General features: G+C 48.4%; 1 protein-coding gene across 7 annotated transcripts in view; it reads right to left on the bottom strand.

The window, feature by feature from the left end:
- CSMD2 (CUB and Sushi multiple domains 2) overlaps positions 1-12,455 on the bottom strand; it is a 664,749-nt gene extending 652,294 nt beyond the window's left edge. For 5 of the 7 annotated variants that reach the window (XM_054538088.1, XM_054538098.2, XM_054538075.2 and 2 more), the window contains exon 1: positions 11,534-11,861. In XM_054538088.1, coding sequence (XP_054394063.1) covers positions 11,534-11,726 — 193 coding nt within the window. In that variant the 5' untranslated portion in view covers positions 11,727-11,861. Of the gene's footprint in view, positions 1-11,533; positions 11,862-12,352 lie in introns of those variants that run through there. The other 2 variants (XM_054538082.2, XM_054538100.2) reach the window with 1 other exon arrangement.
- Positions 12,456-21,814: the final 9,359 nt, after the last annotated feature.

Raw genomic sequence — 21,814 nt, 5'->3', positions numbered from 1 at the left:
CAGGTGTCAGAATTTCCTTGCTTTTTAAAGCTGAAAGATATTCTATCATATGGATATACCACATTTTGTTTATCCACTCATCTGCACATGGACACATGGGTTGCTTCCGCCATTTGGCTGTTGTGAATAATGCTGCTCTGAGCCTGTGTGTAGCTGCCTCTCTTATGTACACTCAGCACTGAAACTTGCCCATGTCCCCAGTGCAGCTGAGAGCTCAGGCGCACAGAGGCACTCAATAAATGCCTGCTGAAGGAGTAATCCTCCCCATTCTCTAGGTATAGCATCCATCCATTAAATTGTACTTTAACTGGGGCCTTCAGGAAACACAGGGCCTTGAGCCAGAAACCTCCTGTAGGATGTGGGGGCCCAGGATGGCCAGGAAGGTTCTAGGACTCCTCAGAGCCCTCTATACAGAGAGCGAGCCCTCTATACAGAGAGCCAGCCCTGCAAGGGAGTGGGCCCATGGGACCCCACCATGCTCTCTAGCTCATCAGTGCCCTCATATCTCAATTTCTACCTCTCCAAAAACGCTGATGGGTCTGACTATATCAAAAGGAAGCATTTCTGTCCAATGAAAGCTGCCATATGCCAAATAGATGGATTAAAGACTAAAAGAAGCTATTTGTAACTTCTAAAATTAACAAAGGGCAACACCTAGACTATAAAAAAAACTTCTACAAATCAACCAGAAGATTTCTAAGGCAAGAGATCCAATTTTTAAATGGGCAAAGAATATAAATAGGTAATTCAGAAAAAAAGAAGTTCAAACAGCTAACAAGCTTACTAGACTTAACAGACTTGCTAGTAATCAGAGAAGTGTAAATTAATACAATGAAATGGCACTTTACACTCCTAAAAATGGCAAAATTGGACAGGTGGCTAATATTAGGTACTCATGAGGACATGGGAAGATGGAAACTCTTGGGCACTCTTAGTGGAAATGTGGCCTGGCACACCATTTCCATGGTGCTCTGGAAAACATCATGGCAGAACATGAAAAATTAACACACTAACCCAGGGACCAAATCCTCCATCATATAGTCCAGAACTATTCTCACACAGGGTCCCAAGTGGGAATGTTCAAGGATGTTCTTCAGAACTTTTAGTGGGGAAGTAAGGGGGAGTTGCTGATAAGCTAGAGGGCTATCCTCAGGGGAACAGATACATAAAACGTTATGGATGTATAACTCATAATGCAACGAAGCAGTTAGAAACCACTGACTAGGTACACTCAATGAGCATGGTGAGATATGCAAAATATGGAGTTGAGTAAATAAAGAAACCAGATGAAATTTATACTTCAATATCATTTATAGAAATAAAAAATACATATACATACAAACAACCCTACATATTTTATAAGGATTCAGGCTTTTTTTTTTTTTTTTTTTTTGAGATGGAGTCTTGTTCTATCACCCAGGCTGGAGTGCAGTGATGCGATCTCGGCTCACTGCAACCTCCACCTCCTGGGTTCAAGCGATTCTCCTGCCTCAGCCTCCTAAGAAACTGGGATTACAGGTGCACACCACCACACCTGGCTAATTTTTGTATTTTTAGTAGAGATGGGGTTTCACCATTTTGATCAGGCTGGTCTCAAACTCCTGACCTCGTGATCTGCCTGCCTCAGCCTCCCAAAGTGCTGGGATTACAGGCGTGAGCCACCGCACCCTGCCTGGATCCACGCATATTTGAAGACATATATCAAACACATCAGAATGAGTACTTATTGGGATTGGGATAGCTTAGCTTCAGGATTGGGGATGAAGGGAGGCAAACTTTGTAAATAAGAGAGAAGTTTTGCACAGAGAGGTGATCATAAAGTGCTAATGGACTGAGGGTAGGATTAATTCAAACGTTATGCACCTGAGACTTGGTGGGGTGCAGAAAACAGAAAACATCAACTGTGCCTTCCACGTAACTCAGGAAAACTGTCCCTGTAACATTGTCTTCTTTCCATGTTCCTTAGAACAAAATATCGTAGGACATGTGAGTCCCAGAGGTTCTCGAATGCAGAGAATTTTCCTCTTGCTATAGTTAGAGGCCTCATTCAGATCTTGTACACTGGATGAATGTGTTTGTGAGAGTGAAGCCCAAGCAGTCAACTCTCTGAGACTGAACTCACAGTGCTGCTGCCCAGGGGTAGGTGCTGGTTGGGGAAAAGGCTGCGACCAGGATGTCTGATGGGCTCTGGATGGAGATGGCTTGTTTCTTCCCTTTTGAGTTTTCAGGAGCAGTCCCACAGGCCACTGGAGGGTAAGAATGGATCAAGGCCAAGAAGCTCAGCAAGCCCACCCTCCTTCTCACCCCTGAGACCTGAAAAATAGCCTGGCAAGCTGTCTGCAGAGGTCGTGAGCTCCCCATTCCTGGAAAGCCAAGCAGCACGAGCCCTGGGCAGGATCTCCCACTGGATGGGCTTAAACTAGAAACTTTTTTGGTCTTATTCTAACAGCTCTGGCTTCTTTTTGGAAGCTTCTTTTTAAAAGAGCTTCCAAGTCCATCATTGCATAGACATTCTGTGTATTATTATCCCCATTTTATAGGTGTGAAAATAGAGGCCTAGGAAGATGAAACGATTGGCTTCTGGTCACATAGGTGGTTGGGGCATAGCCAAGCCTGGAAGGCTGAATTCCTGACTCCTAGGCCAAACAGGGTCTTTCTCCTGGCTGAGGATCTGCTATGGGTCAGCCCTTCTAGGAATGCACATGTGATAAGGCCAGGAGGATAGAGCCACATAGGTCCCTGGCAGAAGGGGATGCCAACGTTGAGATGTCTGTTTTCATGCTAGGAACATTTTAGCATTAACTGAAAATCAACCATTAAACTGTCATCTCCTTCTTACTGCCAAGTCCACACACCATCACCAAGTCCCACCCAATCAATGAACTCTCTCCATTCCTGAAATGGCAATGGAGGAAGCAATGAATGTTGGTAGGTAGAGAGATTGAGGCTGGGGTAGGGAAAGGGTTGGGGTCAGGCAGCAACCTGAAGACAAATCTCCCGAGGCCTGAGTCGACGCTACCACACTTGCTCATCTCAGAAAGGGCCATCAATCATTCTGCACAAAATGTCTGCACATTCTCTCATAATATACTTGTATCTCAAATTTCAAAGTCTCTGCTTTTTCCCTTTACAGTTACATCCGTCACACTCGCTTACTTTCAATCAATAAATAGATGTAGCTACTTAATAATAGAACTTATTCTGTTTTCTATTTGAAAACCTTGAAGATGGACACATAATTTTTTGAGGTTTCTGGATTATAATTGCACTTAATTGGTATAAATTAGACATTGGCAGGTAGGAAGGCTATTTGTGTTGCAATATAAGCCCTTATTTTCTGTTCTAGATGGCACAGGAGATTCTCAAGTAAATTTCTCAGAGTAATTTGGTGCTCTCAGTAATTTAACTATACATACATTATTTTTAGAATCATAAAAGTTCCTTATAATAATGATTTTTCAAGGGTGGGACTGACATCCCTTGAAAGACAAATTCAGTTTAAAATTTTCCAACAATACAGACACAAACAGGTGGAAAGTAAAAGAGTCTCTAGGAGAGAGACTCACCCAGCAGAGGGGGCCACGGAGGTAAACCTCTACTCCATCCTTGGCTTTCCTTTCTGTGAGTGGAGCCACTGTGCTAGCTCTAGGGTAGGCACAATGTCTTTCTCTGATGGTGGACTTGATAGGAGCTGCCCTGGTGCTCCTGGTTTGCGCCAGGCAGATTTTTCGGATGGGTTCCTGGTGGTGGCCACATGGGACTCCCAGCATCTCCCTGAAGAATGATCCCTCATGGCAGGAAATGGGAGCCTCCAGCATTTTAGGATTCATGCTATATGGGACCAAAGGCTAATGGAGACTTTATGTCTGCTGGAAATTTCACAATTCAGGTGAGAAAGAAACTGACCAACGTTCAAGAAGTCCTGTTCAGGAAGATGAAGATGCTACAACAATGTGAGGCGGGTCAAGCTATTTCCAGTGCCCTCCCTCACTTCCCATTTCCTCATGTCCACTCAATTGGTGCCCATTCAATTGGTTATATAATAACCCCATCTTATCTCCCAGTCTCTTGTTCCAACTCAACCAACCCAAACCATCCCAATAAATCTGACTCACCTCTATCTCATGCCATTCTACCACAATACATCTCACCTCCACTCCATCATATCCCAGTTGTTCCATTCTACTCTATCCCAACTCCACCCATCCCATCTTATCCCATCCCAACCCAGTGTCTTCTAACACATTCCTTCCCCACCTCACTCCCATCCCAGTCAATGCCCTGAATACTGCACACCCCACCCTCTCGATCTCATCCCTGACATCACATCTCACTCAATCCTACCCCATTCCATTCCATCACCTATCTCACTCTATCTATCCTGTGCCAATACATCCCAACCCACCTTTGATCCTACCCAACTTACACCTTCCTACTTGAGCTCAGTCTACCTCAAATTAGGCTGTTTCTCCAATCCTACCCCATCATGTTCCACTCCATCTCCTCGCCTCTCATCTGCTGTTTGGCTAAAGTTCACATTTGTGGATGTATAGTGGGTCATGACTATCTTTCATGTGACATTAAGCTACCTGAGAAGGCCAAAGGGGTCTCACCTTCTCCCAAAGCTCTAAGAACTAAGTGTGTGTTTGGGTGGGAGAGAAGGAAAGAAGATAAAGAATCTCATTTTTAGAAGAGGAGTATGAAAAGACAGTCCAGGAGATTGAGCTCTCTAGAGTCCAGGGGAAAAATAAATATGAGTTTCCTTTGTTTCTCTTAACTCACAAGAGTAAGGAAAGAGCTCTGAGAGCCACGCCATCATTTTCAAGTTGAGAAACGCCCACGTTGCATAGCCCACTCTTTGCTTTCTGTGGGTCCAAGGGAAAACCAAGCCCTTCTCAAAGCGAATGAACCCTGAGACAGAGTCTTTGTAAGGATAAAGACTCTGAAATAATCCTCCATTTGCAGGTTCACCCCGATGTTCCCCTGTTGTTGGGGAAGCTCTCATGACACTGCAGCAGACGGAGAGGAGGGCTGCGAGGCCATATGCCACCCAAGGAGAGAAATCCAGGGAGGGCAATGCAGTGCATTCTCGAGGTAGAGGGTTCTCCCTCCCTACCCTCCTGGATGAAGAGCACTGAGCTGGGTTGATGGGTTGGGTGAGGGGACCAGGTTCTAAGGTGTGTGCTTTTAGCCAGAGGAGCAAAGAGAAAAGACTCCCCCTACGGCATATAGTGGCGCCAGAGAGTGGCAGAGTGTGTGAATTGTTTCTCTTATATTTCAAGAGGCTGGTGCAGAAAGCAAGTAGACTGTAGTTGTAGTAATAGTAATAGTATCTAACATGTATTGAATGCTAACAATGGGCCCAGCACCATAACAAGGGCTTTCCAAAAAGATGGGCCCTAGGGTCAGGTAGACTTGAGGTTTAATCCTGCCTTCTTTACCTACCTGCTCTACAGCCTTGGCCCAGCTGCTTACTTTCTGAGCCTCAATATCTCCAAATACAATATTACAGTGATAATTAAATGGTAATGTCTATAAAGCATTTAACCAGCACTCGATAAAGGAGAGCTATTATTATTGGGCCTGGGGCTGCCTCCTACGTGAAGATACCCCTTAACCTGTTTCCAGTCTTCCCAGCCCCCAGCTACCCTGGGAATGCCCAAGAGGGTGGTCTAAGGGAAAGGGAGCCCTGGGCTCCAAACAACCTGCCTCTGATTGTCCCATCAGCTCTGGCTGTCTCATCAGCACACTTATTGAGTGTCCACTATGTGCGCTACACTGCCCTGCCTCAGTTCACAGTCCTTTAGGGAAATGAGACAGATACCACCTCACTAAGCAAGAAATTCCAATATGTCCTGATGAGTCTGACAACAAAGGAAATGTGAGGAGTTGTAAGAACCCACAGTAGAGTTCCATCTAGATGGGTGTCTGGGGCTAGAAACCAAGAATGACTTTACAGCCTCCCCCCCAGGAGCTTGTGGTGGAAAGGAATGGACAATAGCTGCTTGAGGATTAAAAGTGTGGGATTCAGGCCTCAAAAGCAGCACAGCATAACTGATGAGGACAGCCCAGTGGGAAGAGCAAGGCCAAAGAAGGCAGCCTGGGCAGACGCTTCCAGGGACGTGGTACCAGCTGGGTCCCCAAGAGGTTGAATAGCAATAGGGTCATGAGTAAAAGATTTGGCGTCAGCCAGGCCTGCATCCAAACTGTGGCTCGGCTATTTACTTAGTGCATGGATAAGTTGCGTGTCCTCTCTGAACCTGTTTCTTCATCTATGAAATGGGAATAATAATACTGCAGGCTTCACTGGGTTGCTGAGAGGATTGAGTTAATACATGCAAGTGCTTAAGACAGTGCCGGTGAGTACTCAGTGAATATGAGCTGTTATTATAACTCCCCTGGATGCCCAGAACAGCTCTCTGAGCATGGTAGGTGGGGGAAGACATGGTGAGGGCACACAGACTTCCTGGCTGATTCCTTTGGCCCCAGCTTCTATTTAATAGGCATATTCGATGAGGTATGGCACTGGACTTGTTGCATCTCTGGTTTCTAATCCTTCCAAAAACTCAGGAATTACTTGTCCTTTTTACAGCAGGGAGCCTGAGCCCTAGAGAGGCCTGAAGATCAGCTGGGTCTCCAGCAGGGCTCTGCGGAGCAATCAGGTTCCCTTAATCCTGCTGGTGTGATGATGAGGGTGAAACAGGCAGGTCAGGCACATGAATGAGGGTGAAGGAGGTGCTGCTAAGCTGTCTGCTGGGCTCTGCTGGAGAAACCCAAACCAGGCAGTGTCCAAGACCCTGCAATTTGGTCCTCCAGTCCCTGGTGCATGATTCTAATCTCACCTTCAACAAAGCCACACACTCACCAGCCCTAGATATGGTGGGCGCTCTCTGCTGCAGTCAGCTCATTTTTTAAAAACCATAAACCCTCAGCTTGATTGCAAATGGAAATTCAAATTCATATACACACTGGTGACTGAGTAGTGAAATGCCTTTCCTTGGCTCAGGGTTGGAGGAGAGTGGTATGCCAAGGGCTTATTGTTGCATTGGTTCTAGAACCTAGGGAACTGTAACCAAACAGTGATACCTAGTTGTGGGGAAAGGAACAGGGGACCAGATGTCTTTGTCATCTTATTACCTCTGCAAACCAGCTGGCTTCCTTGACCCCTGATTTAGTCTTATCGGTCCCTGGAAAACTCTCCAAGAAAAAGAAAACTGTAAAAATCATCTGATCAAACAGCCATATATCAAGCACCAATTCTATGCCAGAACCTGAGCTGGATATGGGGATACCAAAAGAAATAAAGCACCGTCCCTGCCTTCAGTAAGCTCACATTTTAATAAATAAGGCAGACAAATAAATGCCTTTTAATACAATTCAGTTTGTACTATAGTAGAACATTGAGTACAGTCAGTGCTCTAGTCTACAAGAGGCTGACTAAAAGCAAGCACTCAGACAACATACAAAGCAGGGGAAATTTTTTTAATTTGGCATTTGATTTTTTTAAAACCATGATGTGATTGGCATGGGAAAAATCAGAACTTTGTCAGAATTCCATCTACTTAAACTATCTACTTATAGTTTAATATTGCTTTTTAAAAATTAGTTAGTAAGGGAGTGGAAGGCATGATAGCTTTTTCAATGCTCAGAGCTCCTCAAGGAAAGTAGTTAGGTTTGAGAATAATTGAGGATATGAAACTGACAGAATTTGATGACCACATGATAAGGAAGGAGTTGAGGATAATCCAAAGGTTTCTGGGCTCCATAACTGGGAGGCTACAGGAACCACCAGCTCACATAGGAAATACTGGAGGCTTAAGAAAGAAGCTAATAAGATTGCTTTGGAAGGGAAATGTCTAAGTGAAGATGTCCAAGAATCAGCTGGATATATGGGTTACCTAGACCCAGAGTTCCCATGGACCAGGAAGCCAACAGATGAATTTCAGGAGAGACGTCTTGGCAGAAGAGATCTGTCTGGAAGCTTCAGAGTGTCGTAGTGGAAGGGCTGGGCAAGGATGAGTTCACCCATGGAGTGGTGAAAAGGAATGGGAAAAAGTACAAAGAATCAAATGCTGCAGGACACCATACTTCAGGGAGGGGAATAAGTGTTAGTATTAGAGACTGAGAAGGAACACGCAAGAGATAGGAGAAAATCAGTAAAACATAGTGTCCCAGAAGCCCAAGGAAGAGAAATTCATCCAAAGTGGCCACAGCCACAGAGAGATAAAAGAAAATAAAGACAAAGTACAATGTATTTGGCAATTGAGGTGGTCATTGGTGCTCTCTTCTAGAATGTTCCAGTGGCATCCTGGAGACAGAGGCTGAAGCAAGGAGTGACTGGTAGTAGAGAAAACTGACATGAAGACCCCTTTGAAGAGAAGTAACTGTAAAAGACAAAGAAAGATGGGACAGTGGCTTAGATAGGTCAATAGGGCCAAGAAGGCTTCTTGGCTTGTTTTGTGTTAAAGATGAGCCTGTTTACAGGTCAAAGGGAAATGTGTTTTAAGAAGGGAGGGTGGCCAGGTGCGGTGGATCACGCCTGTAATCCCAGCACTTTGGGAGGCCAAGGTGGGCAGATCATGAGGTCAGGAGTTCGAGACCAGCCTGACCAACATGGAGAAACCCCCCCCTTCTCTACTAAAAATACAAAATTAGCTGGGCGTGGTAGCATGCACCTGTAATCACAGCTACTGAGGAGGCTGAGGCAGGAGAATCACTTGAACCCGGGAGGCAGAGGTTGCAGCAAGCCGAGATTGCGCCATTGCACTGCAGCCTGGACAACAAAAGAGTGAAACTCCCTCTCAAAAAAAAAAAAAAGGAGGATGATTGATAGGGAGAGCTGGTAATTGGTGGGAAGTCTCCAGGGAGGCTGGGGTGGGGAGGGGGAGGGGGAGTGCAAGGCAGGACAAGGACTAAAGGGGTTGAAGGGAGAAGGTATGGGTGGGTGAGGAGACTCCCTTTTTTCAAATCATTTTATTCATTTATCCAGTGATCACTGAGCCGAGGAAGGGAGACGGTTCAGTCCTGAGCATCTTTTAAATTCAACAGTGTGAACTGAACACAAAATGAATGTGTTTCCCCTTCTAATGTACCAAATCCTGCCAATCTTCTGTCACCAAGTCCATTTCCAAATCTCTGCTGCCTGCAAGGCCAAACAGCCCATCTAAATGCGGGAAAGGCTTAAAAAGAAATGTACTGGGCTAGGCGCGGTGGCTCACATCTGTAATCCCAGCACTTTGGGAGGCAGAGGCAGGCGGATCACCTGAGGTCAGGAGCTCGAGACCAGCCTGGCCAACATGGTGAAACTCCGTCTCTCCTAAAAATACAAAAATTAACCGGGCGTGGTGACGGTCGCCTGTAATCCCAGCTACTTGGAAGACTGAGGCAGGAGAATCGCTTGAACCCAGGAGGTGGAGGTTGCAGTGAGCTGAGACCGCGCCATTGCACTCCAGCCTGGGCGACAAGAGCAAAACTCCGTCTTAAAAAAAAAAATTAAAAAAGAAAGAGAAGAAAAGAAAAGAAATGTACTGGAAGCTTGCAAGCCAGAGCAGGGCCTGCAGGAGAGGAACTACCCCAAGCCATGAACACAAGGCCCCCTCCCCCCAGCTTCTCTACTGAGCAAGGAGCTGCGAGCAAATGGATCTCTATAGGGCAGGATTCCAGCACCGCTGAGCGGTGCAAGCGCGGGTGAGTTGGCCTTTTTCTCTCCCCTAGGGGCAGGATATGCCCAAGGGGCAGGGACAAATCTAGCCAGAAAAGCAATTCAGTCCGATGCCGAAACATTCTCCAATTAGCTAAGCCAGAGACCGGCCTCGCCTCGACAAACGTCCGGGAGGCCTGGCGGGAGGTAGCAGCAATTCCCCCACCGCCCATGTGGCAAGTCTGGGTGACGAGCAGCGTCGGTATGGACAGCCTCCCAGTGGGTGTGGGTGTGCGAGCCCAGAGCTCCCAAGCGCGCGCACCGCGGGCGCCCCTCTCTGGGTGTCGGTGGCTATGACTCTTAGCAGAACCTAAGAAAGTCCCGTCAGCTAGGAATGAGAGAGCCAGAGCTGGCTCGGGGCGCCCTCCCTGACCAAGAACCCCAACATGCTGCGGTTAAGCGGTGGGCTGCACGGTCTGCGAGGACAGACTCACAAGATGCTGAAGGCCAGAGTGGGCCAGAGAGCTCGCCACTCACTGACCTGCCAGAGGAGAGGCGCACTTTCCCAAGAAGGGGAACTGGGGTGATCCAGGCCAAGCCTTCAGAGGTTCAATCGGTGGTTTCAAAACAAAACAAAACAAAACAAAAACAAAAACAAAAAAGAAAACACGGCTCCAGGTCGAAGGTGCCCTAGGTCTAGGCCTGGGCAGCAGGTGTTTCGGTTTCTCCCCCAGTGGGTGTCAGCCTCGCGGGCTAAATGAAAATGCGGTTCCAGGCATCCCGGTTTGGACCCGTCTCCACCCAGGCACACGGAACTTTCTAGGTTGTAGCTAGAACTGAGCTTCGGAGGGGTGCTGTGGTTAAAGTGGGAGGGCACCAGTCGCGGCCAGTAGCCTCCACAGGGGACCGGGTTCCCTCGAAGGTTCGCGTACCTCCCCCGCGCGCTGCAAGCTGCAGTCAGACACCCGCGAAGTTCCGGGACTCTCCGCACCCGCTAGGTCTGCCCCTTCCCGGACTCGGTCGTCGGAAGCTGGTCCCGCCGCCCGCGCCGCCGCTGCCGCTGCCGCAGCCGAGGCGCTCAGCTGCAGCAGGGCGCGGGAAAGGGCACTTTGGCGCGGAGTGAGCACCGAGGGGAATGTGGCAGCGCGAAGCCTGGCGGCGGCACTCCCTCCCCCGCCCCGGGCTACAACCCCCACCCCCTCCTTCCCGTCCCTCAACACTCTCCAGCCCCCACCTGCGCCCTCCTGCAAGGAATGCGCGGGACCCCCACCGTGGGCACGCGTCCACCTGAACCCCCTCCTAGCTCCGAGCGCCGAGGGAGGCGTAGCATTTGGGGAGGGGGATGGCGGCCGCAGTCTCCAGGCGGCTCTAGAGGGGGCACTGGTTTCAATTGGAGAAAATGGGCGGGGGCAGGGAAGGGCAGCCCTTGCAGACGCGGAAATGGGGAGGGGGCGCACGGTTCCTCTCCAGCCCCCAGGACCAGCGTGCCTGGCAGAATCAGGAGCCGGGGGAGTAGGGCTCCGGGAAAGTTTATCGGGTAAAAGCCTAGCACCTTGGGGGCTGGGAGGCTGGAGAAACTGAAGCCACAGACCAGGTGCTCCGCAACCCCGGGCGGGGATGTCTGTCTCCCAGGCCCCCACACCGGCCGCATCCGGCCAAGTTGCGGCTGGGGTTGGGGCAGCAATGAGGGTGAGGGTGGAGGTGAGGACGTGGCTGAGGGTGGGGTGGGAGACGGAGGCAGGGATGAGAATGAGAGTAGGCAATTGGGAGGGTGGGAGATTCAGGCAGGGATAGAGGCGGGGGGAGGGACCGGGACCGGGTCGAGGATGGGTGGGCTCGGGGCTCGGGTGGGGCGCGCGGCGGCTGCTGGCTTCTCGGCGCGGCTGGACTCACCCGCGGCGGCCGAGACGCTGAGCAGCCCCCAGCCCAGCAGCAGCAGCAGCAGCAGAGGCGGCGGCGTTGGCGGCGGCGGGCGGCCCCAGCGGCTCCCGGCGCCCGGCGCGAGCGCCGAAATCCCGGTTTCGCCGCGAGCCCTCCCCGCGGGGCAGCCGCAGCGCCCCAGCTCCCGTCCCCGCGAGCGCGGCATGGCGCGGCCGGCAGCGCCGAGGGAGAGGCTCCGCTCGCCGCCGAGGAGAAAGGAGGTCAGGAGAGCTCTGGAGCTTTTTTCTGCTCAGAAAAAATCCCGGTACGCGGGAGCCCTGAGCTTCTGCGGCTGGAATGAACCAAGTGTCCGCCCGGCCGGGGAGAGGCGCGCTGCGCTCTCGGAAATGACTCGCTCCAATCCCGCTTCGCGGGGTTCGCGCCGGGGGGCGGGAGGGGGTGAATTATCCCCGGATTAATCACTCTGGAGCCGCTTCTCCGCCGCTCCAAATGCTGGGGGTGGAGGCGCAGCTAAGGAAAAAATATTGGGGGGCGGGGGTTCCTCTTCAGCGCCACCTCCACCTCTAGATAAACCACAAATTACATCTAAAGGGTTGTTTATCCGTGTTTGTTTTGCAATTGACCAGTTTCTTTTAAGTTCAGTCCTCCCGTTTTCATTTATAACATCACCCATTAATACATCCCCCTCTCCACACACACACAGTGACAGAGACACACGCACTCACACACACAGGCACATACACGCACGCCTCTTCCACGTTTGGAAATTGGAATCCTGTCTGGGAAAAGGTAACCAAAGAAGGACGCGGTTCCCCAAGTCTTGGCTCTTACCAGCTGATCTTGGGTGGTGGCTTTGAACTTGCCATCTGGGGCCGGGGACGATGCTTATGAGCCTCATTCACAATAGCCTCCTACCCCATCCCAGGAGAGGGGCGTGTGTGCGTACACAGAGGCAGGGTTAAGAATTGGAGGGCGGTGGAGGGGGGTTGTGTGGGGAGGGGGAGGGGAGAGAACCCGTTCATTTGACCCAGTGCGGTCCCACTCCTACCCTAAGACAAAAATCTCAGGGTGGCAGAGGCGGTCCCTGTGTGCACGGGAGTTGGGGGTGGGGAGTGAGGTTGGTGGAAGGACGGTGCAAGAGTTACTAGTACAATTTATCCCCAAATTTAAATAATCGGATCCTACTTCTTCCTCTCCCCCTCCTCCTCCCAGCCAAGGCCCCAAACCAAGAGAGTTCTTCCCAAGGGCGTGAGCTGCTCCCCACCTCTCCCCAGTAGCGGCTGCCTCTAGGCCCCAAGGGCTTAGTGTCGGTCCCCACCCCATCCCCCACCCGACTCGGTCGCCGTCTCTGTCTCGTCTACTCCAGGCTTCTCCGTCGGTCACGATGGCTCCTTCGCTGTCTACGCCAAACTCTCGGCGAGAGGGAAGAGACGCTTCATGGGGGGAGGCTGGAGGAAACTGGGAGGGGCAAGGTCCAGAGAGGAGGCTCCCGCTGGCGCGTGCAGTGGAAAAGCACCTGCGATGGGCACCCCCGCCCCCTTTGCCGAAGCACCCCAGAGAAGCTGTGCTCCGGGCTTAGGGCAGCCCGGTTTGGCCAAAACGGAGCGTTGGCATCTGTGTGGCTAAGGGGGCAGTGGCCGGCGGGCGGTGGGGCCTGAGAATTTCCGGGGAAGGGTGTGGAGAGGGACTATAGGGATGGCGAGCCAGGCTGGGGGTGGTTGGCGACCCAGGTTGGCCGGCTGTCAGCGTGGCCAGGAATTTCCATCCAAGGAAGGGTGTGAAGAGGGGCTGTGGAGTTGATGATATGAATTGGGGGGCGGGGGCAGGGCTGGAGGAGTGGAGGCTTGTCCCTACTCCCCATGAAAAACTTCCTCCCCAGAGCCACGCTTTCGCAGCCTCTTAGATGCCACTCTTCCTCCCTCCCCCCTACCCCAAGTTGTTCCGGTTTCCCTGCATGAGCTCATCCCACAGCTGGGGAGCCAGCCCGGTGGCCCTGGGCGGGCGAACCTCCTCAGAATCGCGGGACCGGTCCCCACCCCCAACACGCTTGCATGCCCGCCCCTCCCGACGCCGCCTTGCTGGGTGCCAAGAACCAACCGAAGCAGCCAGAACTCCTCAGTGAAAGGCCTGCTTTATGTCCCTGGGGCAGCGGGGAGGGGGCTTCTCCCTTCCCATTGTCCAGACTCAGCCCCCGAAAGAGAGGGCTCAGCCTTCCCACCAGCCGTGGAGAGGAGGAAGGGACTGACTACGCCGGGAGTGAGTGGTGGTGGTGGCCTTGGGGGCTGTTAGCTGGGCTTGCTTGGGGGTGGGCTCCTGGCTTCTAAGGTCTGACTTTACCCCTCTCTTGGAGGCGGGGTTCTCCTCCAGAGAAAGGAACTGGCAGAGATGCCCAGGCCTCCTGTGCAGCCCACAGCTGGGCAGAAGAGAGTCTGGGCTGCTCTGTAATTCTAGGGCTGCAGGCCAATGGGCTTTCTCTTACCCTCTTCTCAGCTCCAGAACTTTGCTCTGTGGCTGCAACGGGCAGATGAGATTTACCCCCAGAACTTTCCCGGGCAAAAGGAGCGTTTGTCATCCTTCTCCCTGGGGACTGTGGAGGGCGGGGCACCTATTTTATCCCTGCTGAAGGCCCAGTTACTCACATCCTCCGCCATTCCTGCTCTCTGATCTATTTGGGGCCACATGCATTTACTGAGCGCCTCCTGTACTCCGGGGCCCTGAGCGAGGCTGTGCTGTGGGCCCTGCAGAGATGCACAGTGTGTGGTCCTGCTTTGGGAGGATGCAGGCCAGACGTGGAAACCCACATGTAACTGATACCGTCAGACAGCAATAATCACCATGAGTGAAGAACCGGCATGCTACCGAGAGGCATGTCAAGACAGTGAGCTTTCTTGGACTTGGGGGATCAGAAGGCTAATTTAAGAAGGAAAGTAGGATTTGGTCTGGAACCTGAGACATGGATAAAGACCTTAAAAGGTGAAGATTCATTTACTCAACAAATATTTATTGAGCATCATTATGTGCCTGGGTGCTGTGCTAGACAATGAATATACACCTAATGAACAGTCCCTGACTTGATGAAGGCAGAAAATATGTATAAAAATACACATAAAGTTACTAATTAAGGATGCTACAAAAGGAAAGTTTATGGTGCCAGGAGAAACAATATGGGGACATGCTTTAAGGAGATGGTCTGAGAAGGCCTCTCTGAGATGGCAACGGTGGAAGATGGGATCTAAAATTAAGCAAGATGCTCAGGAGGCTAAAGCCAGAGGATCATTTGAGCCCAGCTGTTCAAGGCTGCAGTGAGCCATGATCACACCACTGCACTCCAGCCTGGGTGACAGAGCCAGACTCTGTCTATGAATTAATTAATTAATTAATATAATAATAGAATTAAGCAAGGCAGCCATGCAAAGTTGGGGAAAGAGCTTTTGGTATAGTGAGCACAGGCAAGGCTGTAAAAAGGAAAGGGGGCCAGGAGGAGGAGGATGGGGCTGGATGGAGGTAAGCAATGGGAGATGGGGAGTGGGGCAGATCACATAGGGTCTATTAAGGGATGGCGAGGAGTTTGCATTTCATTCTTAGCCAGTGAGAAATAGAAGGTGTATTAATTTGCTAGAGCTGCTGCCACAACAAAGTACCATAGACCCTGTGGTTTAAACAACAGAAATGTATTGCCTCACAATTCTGGTGGCTGGAAGTCCAAGATCAAGATGTCGACACAGTTGGTTCCCTCTGAGGCTTCTCTCTCTGGCTTGTAGATGGCTGCCTTCTTCTCCCTGTGTCCTCACATGTGTTCCCACAGTACATATCTGTGTCCAAACTTCTTCTAATAAGGACACCAGTCATATTGGATTAAGGCCCAACCCAATGATCTCATTTTAACTTAATTGACTTTTTAAAGACTCTACCTCCAAATAAGGTCACATCCTGAAGTACTAGGGGTTCGGACTTCAACCTATGAATTTGGGTGGGGAGCACACAATTCATTCTATAACAGGAGGAGATGACTTTTCAGATGGAGGGAGGAGAGAGATGCTTGACAGTCAGAAAATATATGTAAAGAGATATCTGTTTACATTTATTTTCTGTGTATAGCATGGCTCCTTTAGTGAAAAGTAGACAGCTCTGAATACGAAAGGTAGGTTTTCATTTCTAGGAAAGAGACGCCAAGTGATGTGGCCTGACATATACTCTAACTTCTCTGTGAGGAAAGGGTAAGAAAGGAAAGGGTACCACTTAGAAGACTACTGCAATAGTCTGAGCCAGGAAACATGGGGGCAAAGGAAGAGATGGGGACCCTGGAAACATCTGCAGGGCAATGGAGAGGCAGGAGTCAAAGACACAAGAGCCTACCCCCATCTAGCCTAGGAGAGTGTGGGTCTCAGCCCAGCCCCCAGTGCTGGCTCCCTGCCTGCCCCTCCCATTCTCCCTGTGAGCAACAGGCAGCCGTGGGTTGAGGTGTCTTTACAATATCACATTGCAAAAAAGCCCAATGCAGTCTAGTGACTAGCCAAGATAAGCCTAATATCCAGATAAAATCAAAGTTTGATTTAGAAAGAATACAAGGCCTGATGCTCTGGAAAATTCTGCCTCATTCAAGGAGGAGCTGTAGACTTGATGCCCCGAAATTTTCATTCTGACCCAGGAAAAGATCAAAAAGCCTTCTGAAGCCGAGAGAGAGAGAGAGAGAGAGAGAGAGAGAGAGAGGAGAGAGCAAATGGGAGATTCTAGCAATGCGAGGGCAGAAATGGAGGCCAAGGGGCAGGCAGGGCTGCAGAGAAGGGCTACCCGACAAAGATGGGCTCAGAGGAAAAGCTTAGGATCCCAAATGGGGCACGATTTTAAAATCATGAGCATGATCAGGCCAAAGCAAGTATCTCCCAAGGGTGAGGCTATCACCATAGAGGTGGCAGTGATCTGCTGCCCAAGGAGTGGTGACAGAGGAGCTTCATGAGGAAAAAGCCCAGACCACACAAAGGTGAAGCTGTGGGCTTCTGAAAGCAGGAGGGAGAAGTGAGAAGGGGCCCACAGCCTAGGCCATTCCTCTAGTGCTACCACATGCTGCGGTCACCAAATTCTGACATTCTTGGACAAAATTCTTCATTTGTGTATAAGGAAAAAGAGTTCATGCCAGTGACAAAACAGGGTGTTAAGCCATTGAAATATTGGAGTTTGTTACAGCAGCTAGCAATACTTTTATGCAGGCTTCCTCGTTTTTTGCGTAGTATCTTGTGTAGTCATTCACTTACTCTTCACTTACTCTTTCATTCATTTGTTCATGCCACACTGAGCTGCATGTCAGAATCTGTGCTAGGTACTGAGGAAACAAATATAAAGAAGAATAAGACTTTCTCATGGCCCCTGTCCTCAGGGGGTTGAGAGTTTATTGAGAAGAGAGTTAAACAGCAAAGCATGATTGATTACTCCAGAAGAGATATAGCATGTGATGGAAACAAGAAGGGCTCCTAGCTCAGCCTATGGGAAAGGGCAGGTGAGAACCAGCACTTTCTAGGAAGAAAGCACAGAGTGGACCAGCTCGGGGAGGGAGGACACAGTGTGTATATCTGCAGCACTCACAGGGTACCAAGGAAGGGCGTGGGGTGGAAATAGACCTCTCTTCTGACTCAAGTCTCTCCATAATTTCTGGCTTTCTTATTTGTCCCTGCTGTGGATGGGCAACTCTAGGATGGAAACCTCTTTTCTCCCAAGTCCCAGGGTCTGTATTGTATCTGGCATTCTCTCTCCTCAGATGTCTCATAGGAGCCCCACCCCACCCCTTCCACCACAGCCTGCTCAGACCTGGGCTCATCCATTTCTAGTTCTCCACCCCAGCCTGCCTCTGTGCTCAGCTCCCCAATTCAGGGAACAGTTTCCACATTCACCCAGATCCTGAGCCAGAAACCTATTTATCCTGGACTCCCATCTTACCCAGTCCCCACATCAAGCCATCACTGAGCCCTCCAGATTCTGCCTCCTAGACACCTCCCAGATTCTAACCAGAGTCCATAATGGCTGTGTTTCAGGTTACTTACAACAACTGAGTAACAAGTGCCCATCTCTGCTCTTGCCCTATTCAATGCATGTTCCTCTCTGCCACCAGCTATCTTTTTAAAACACTCACCTGATTTCACAGCTCCTCTGTCTTCCCCGGACTTTCCCCTATGGCCTACAGAGTAAAATCCAAGCTCCCTGCTAGACCCTCTCTACAAGAGACCCCATCATCTGTCCCTGCCAGCCCCTCTAGCCTCAGATCTCCCTATTCCCGAATCCCCAAACTCTAAGCCATTCTGACACCCTTGCACTCTTGCAATGAGCCATGCTTTCTTTCCCCTTTCCCCTGGATCCTTCTGTGTTTTGTTCTCTCTGCCTAGAAAGCTTCCCTTCTCTTTCTGTGACTAGCCTTCTCCTATTTGCCCTTCAAAATTCAGTCCAGGTGACAGTTCTTACAAGCAGTATTTGTCAGTGCCATTCAGAGTGCCTGGTACATGGTGGACATTCAGGGAATTTTTGCTGGATGAATGGATAAACAGATGGATGGATGGATGGTTAAGTAGGTGCTCAGTAATGTTTGTGGAATGGACCCAAAGGTATCTCTTCTAGACTTCATTATTTGAGTTCCTTAAAGAAATGCCTTCACTGAGTTATGATTTAATGTTATGCTGTCTTCAGAGAACCCTGACGCGAGAAACTGACGAACCTAACAGCATCTCTGTCTTTTATGAAAACAGAACTGCATATATTGCCCACTATGTCACTCAGTGTCCTTTATACAAGGACTCATGATAAATTCATGCTTGGGGTTATTTCCTGGAAACATTTTGTCTCTGCAGATGAAGATGTGTATTTTCTGCTGTCAGAAAATAAAAACTCTGCCACCCGACGTGTTTCCATTTTTGCTTTAGCTGACAAATAAGGATACCCAGTTTTATTGCCTTATTACCTCCATGCGGCCTGACCAATTCAGGTGCTGGAAAGCAGCAACTGTTTCTGCTTTCCTTAGATGGAGTCAGTTCTTCCTTTATTCTTTGATGCTGTAGTTTGTATTTTTTAATCTGAAAGCTGCCTCAAATCATCTCAGCAGTAAGGTAGAAAAAGTCTTAAGTGAATGCATTTCAGCGACCAATGTCCCGGCATGGAAGCTATGGAAGGAAGGGCAGAATATAAAGCTTCTAGCTGAACCGTTTCCCATAAAGGCCCTCGCCAGGAATCCTTGGCGTACCTGTCACTACTGGGGTCTGGCAGAAAGACCAAAGCAGGAGGAAAGCCAGCTGAATTCTAACTTTGTTGCTACCTCACTGGACCACTACTGCCACCACCATATTCTTTTCTTCTGTCATCTATGACCTTCCTTTTCCCTAACTTTAAGTGGAGATCTCATAGGCTGCCATTTTTACATTGCTAGGCTGTCAATAATAATAGCTAGTGATAATCATAATTATACATTTCTTTTTATTGAGAGTTTACCATAAGCCAGGTACCGTGTTGAGAAGTTCATGTGCATTTCCATATTTAAACCTTCTCCCTACCCCAAACCTATTGTTTTTACAACTTTGCAGATGAAGAAATGTCAGAGAAGTTAAGCATGTACAAAGCCACCTTTATCAAGTAGTAGAGCAGGAATTCCAATTCAAGTGTGTCAGCTGCCACCACCTGAGCTCTTAACTGCCTCCTCTCATGTGGGCAAGGAACAAGGCAATAATAAGGGAAAAAACCCCAAGAAATGGCAGAGATCACCGATGGTGTTGCCAGGAGAGAGAAGCCACAGAGTCACAGCTTTGCTTGCAGAATATTCAAGGTTCCTTTTCAAAGTCCTAGAAATGGCTGGCTGCTCTGCAGCCCTGTCCTGTTGCTGAGACAACATGAGGGGGAGGCCCATTCCCATGAAACATGGCTGCAACCTCCTCTTCCTTTAGCTCTGATGGTTAATTCCCCAATATATTTGCCTGGGATACCCCATGCATGGATCCTGCCTCTGGGCAGTTTGACCCATTGAGCATTATTTGCATAGGAATGGGGTCCCTCTGGGTTTTAGGGACCTACAAAAACATTTGAGTCCTAAACATTTTATGATTAGTCCCACGATACAAAGAAGAAAACTGCCACATGGAAATCAGTAAATATTTAATTAAATGCAGAGTATAACATTATGTCAACTTCATTAACTGTTGGATTTAGTAGTCATAAAAATTTCATTGCATTTGGTAACAATTTGTAGGTTGGAGTTTTCTCCCTGCACAAGATTTCTCGAGTAGGCACTAAGATTGGTGAGAAATCACAGCCCATCACAAATTAAATAAATTACTCATGGCCAAAAACTTTCAAAAGCAAAATGGCAAAAATTCTTTCAATTTTCCTCTATAGCCAAAAAGTTATTTTTATGGTGAGAGGTGGGTGTGTTTAAAATATGTTGGATGAGGAGCCTAAAAGGACCTACAAGAGTAAGCAGCCTTAGGGGCTATATGATGATTGTAAAAGAGCCTAGGTCATTCCCACGTTTCTGAGTTTTCCAGCCTAGCCATGTTTGTGTCAGAGATGAAAGCCAGATGAGAAGAGGCTTTGACTGGATGAGAGGTAAGGAGAATTGCCTCCTCCTTAGGCCTTCCTGATTCCACAGAGAAAAGTTAAGAATCCCAGAATTCTCAATAATCATAGCCAACATTCATTGGATACATACATTAGCCAAGCTATTATAAGAACTTTACATGTATTATTTCATTATCATAAAACAAGTCTATGAGGTCAGTATTTTATTGTCTCTTTCATAGATGAGCAAATGGAGACATTGAGGTTAAAGCAACCTGCCCAGGGTAATGTAGGTAGTCAGGGGGAATTCAAGAAGTTTTCCAAGCTAAAAATAATTTACAGATTAAATGGTGTCCATGACCATTAAATGCTTCACTTCAATCTCTAAAAAAGACAGAGACCAAACTCGTCTTCTTCACTACTCTATCTTCAGCACCTCAAACAGTGCTGGGCATAGATACATGTGTTGGAGGAACATAACTCCATGTTGGATGGAAACTGGAATAAGTCAGTTTATATTACACTGCTCTGCACCAGGCACTTACAGAATGCTTTGCCCCGCCTCCTTCACTAGGTGATTCTGTCTAGGGTAGACATCTTTTTCATCATCTCTAATCCCTGTGTCTTTCACCCTTTTGACCCGTGATGGGTGCTCAAAAATGAACAAAGCCTGGAAAGGCGTAAGTGATTATGTGAATTCGTTTCTCCATCACAGAGCAACTTCCCCAGTACAACAGAATTCTCCCTCTCTACACAAAACACAAAAGCTGCTATTCAGAAACTCCAAAGGCATGCATTTCAGTGTAATCAACAAGCAAACGACTGTATAACACGTTTATCTGCCAGTTGTTGTTCGGGGGACTTTCCATGTGTTAAGCAATTGGTTAGTAATAGAACATCTATAATAATTCTACAAAGCAAGTATTCTTTATTATCATCCCATTTTACAGACTAGGAAATCAAGTGTTATGGGCTGAATTATATGCTGCAATCCTAAACCAAATACCTCAGAATGTGACTGTATTTGGAGATGAGTCCTTTAAAGAGGTAGCTAAGATAAAAAAAAAAAAAAAAAAAGCCATTAGGGTGTGTCCTAATCTAATATGACTGGTGTCCTTTAAAGGAGTGATTAGGACAGGGACACATATACGGGGAAGACCATGTGAGGACATAGGGAGAAGACAGCCAAGTGCCAGCCAGGGAGAGAGACCTCAGAATGAAACTAACCATGCCAACATCTTGATCTTGGCCTTCTAACCTCTAGAATGGCAAGGAAATAAAATTCTGTTGTTTAAGCCACACAGTCTGTGGACTTCGTTATGGTAGCCCTACCAAACTAACACACCAAGTCACAGAGTAACTTGCCTACGCCTACGTTGCCAGAAAACGTGAACTCAGAATCTGAACCCAGGGACTCTGGTTCCCGAGAATATGTATTTAATGATAGGAAATGTTCTCTGTGCTGTCCAATATGGTAGCCACTAGCCATATGTGGCTACTGAGCATATAATATGTGGCTAATGCAAATGAGGAGCTGAATTTTTCATTTAATTTATATAAAAATAAAGTTAAAATTAAAGCAATCACATGTGGCTAGTGGCTACCATATGGACATAGCTTTATGCTATTTCTAAGTACATCACTTAAGATTTTTGCAGAATTTTCTAGAAATCTTGTCTGTGCACTCTAAAAACATGCTCTATCTTTGTTCCCTATCCCTGCTGTATTTGATTTTTTTTTTTTTTTTTTTTTTTTGCAGTCCTTTCT

The sequence above is a fragment of the Pongo abelii genome, chromosome 1, assembly GCF_028885655.2.
Source record: "Pongo abelii isolate AG06213 chromosome 1, NHGRI_mPonAbe1-v2.0_pri, whole genome shotgun sequence".
Lineage (NCBI taxonomy): Eukaryota > Metazoa > Chordata > Mammalia > Primates > Hominidae > Pongo > Pongo abelii.
The sequence above is the reverse complement of the archived record's forward strand: the minus strand, read 5'-3'. Positions and strand labels throughout refer to the sequence as shown.